The sequence below is a fragment of the Lagopus leucura genome, unplaced genomic scaffold (genome assembly GCF_019238085.1).
Source record: "Lagopus leucura isolate 7727_CA_CO unplaced genomic scaffold, USGS_WTPT01 33238-0_obj-0_obj, whole genome shotgun sequence".
Lineage (NCBI taxonomy): Eukaryota > Metazoa > Chordata > Aves > Galliformes > Phasianidae > Lagopus > Lagopus leucura.
Genome location: NW_024963693.1, coordinates 1 through 1,358, shown reverse-complemented (window position 1 = coordinate 1,358; position 1,358 = coordinate 1). Strand labels below are relative to the sequence as shown.

General features: G+C 36.0%; 1 protein-coding gene across 1 annotated transcript; it reads left to right on the top strand.

The window, feature by feature from the left end:
* Positions 1 to 513: 513 nt before the first annotated feature.
* LOC122191292 (ceruloplasmin-like) lies at positions 514 to 1,352 on the top strand (the record flags this gene model as incomplete). The annotated part of the gene is made up of 2 exons (XM_042891534.1): positions 514 to 781; positions 1,247 to 1,352. Coding segments are annotated over exons 1-2 (359 nt in total), but the record flags the coding sequence as incomplete, so codon positions are not given.
* Between the last annotated feature and the right edge of the window lie 6 nt (positions 1,353 to 1,358).

The window sequence follows — 1,358 nt, the reverse complement described above, 5'->3', positions numbered from 1 at the left end:
AGATACTGTCAAAAGTAGTCTTTGAAAATTTTTCAGTGGGGAAAAAAATTGTGAAATATTAGTTTAACATCTAATATTTTTAAAGGGTTTTCATTACATCAAATATGTGACTTGGCATTGACGCACTATGGGAGCAGAACAGCATGTTGTATGGTAATATATAGAACAATATTTGCAATTTTACCACTGTTGCTCTTATTTGAGGCACACCTGCGTTCCTTGGAGAGGAATGCAATGTTTTAGAATAGATTCCAAGATCAATATTTAACAAATGTTTTACAAATATTTTAGCTGTTGTCTCTTTAGCAGAAGTACACTGTGCCCTCTTAATAAAGAACTCAATTTAAAGTTATTTGTCAAAGCGCACCTGCAGAACTCAAAGTCGAGTAAAGGAATTCTAGCAGAAGGGAAAGCTCTATCCATCTGAGTTAAAATTTGTTTTACCTCTATCTGAGTATTCAGTCCCTGTTATTGCAGCATGTAGTCAACTTGAAAGCACTGTTCTGACACCGTATTGTGAAATGCGTTATGTTAAACATGTTAATGTTGGCCGTGTGCCATTCCTCAGGTGCTTTTTATCCAGACTATACCAAAGGTTTTGAAAAAAGAGATGATGCTGTGAAGCCTGGAGGCCAGTACACTTATATGTGGGATGTGACAGAAGATCAAGGTCCTGCTGAAGGAGATGCAGACTGCATTACCAGGGTTTACCACTCTCACATAGATGCTCCAAGAGATGTTGCCTCAGGGCTTGTTGGGCCTTTAATCATTTGCAGGAAAGGTAAAACGTGGATTAACTACTACATATGCAAGTTGATTGATAATGGCACTTGATAAATATGAATGAACTAATTTTCTGGAAGAGGAAATTAAGAGTTCATTTTGAAATAGTGGATTTTGTCTTGTCAGTTATCTGCCATGTAATAATAGGATGGGATTTGATTTTTGTGTGCTAGGCAAATGAGTGAAATGTGTTCATGCTAGTAATGCAAAAGTGTGACATTGATATGTAGAACAAATGTTTTACATTATCATCACATACAATATTTATTCTTAGCAAAGTTATTTTACAGCATCTGTTAAAACCAACCTTTGTTTTCCCAATATGGCTGTAAGTTTATACATACAGTCACACTCAAGATAAACAACAAAATGTCAAGTAAACAGCCATCATCCTTACCAATACTGTGCTTAAAACTGAACAGATATTGCCAGTTGCTGGAGAATATGCTACTTTCTTTTTCAGGTGCAATGAATAAGGACAGCGATCAATATGTCGATGCTGAGTTTATCCTTATGTTCTCTGTGATGGATGAAAATCTCAGTTGGTATCTAGAGGACAATATCAGGACGTACTG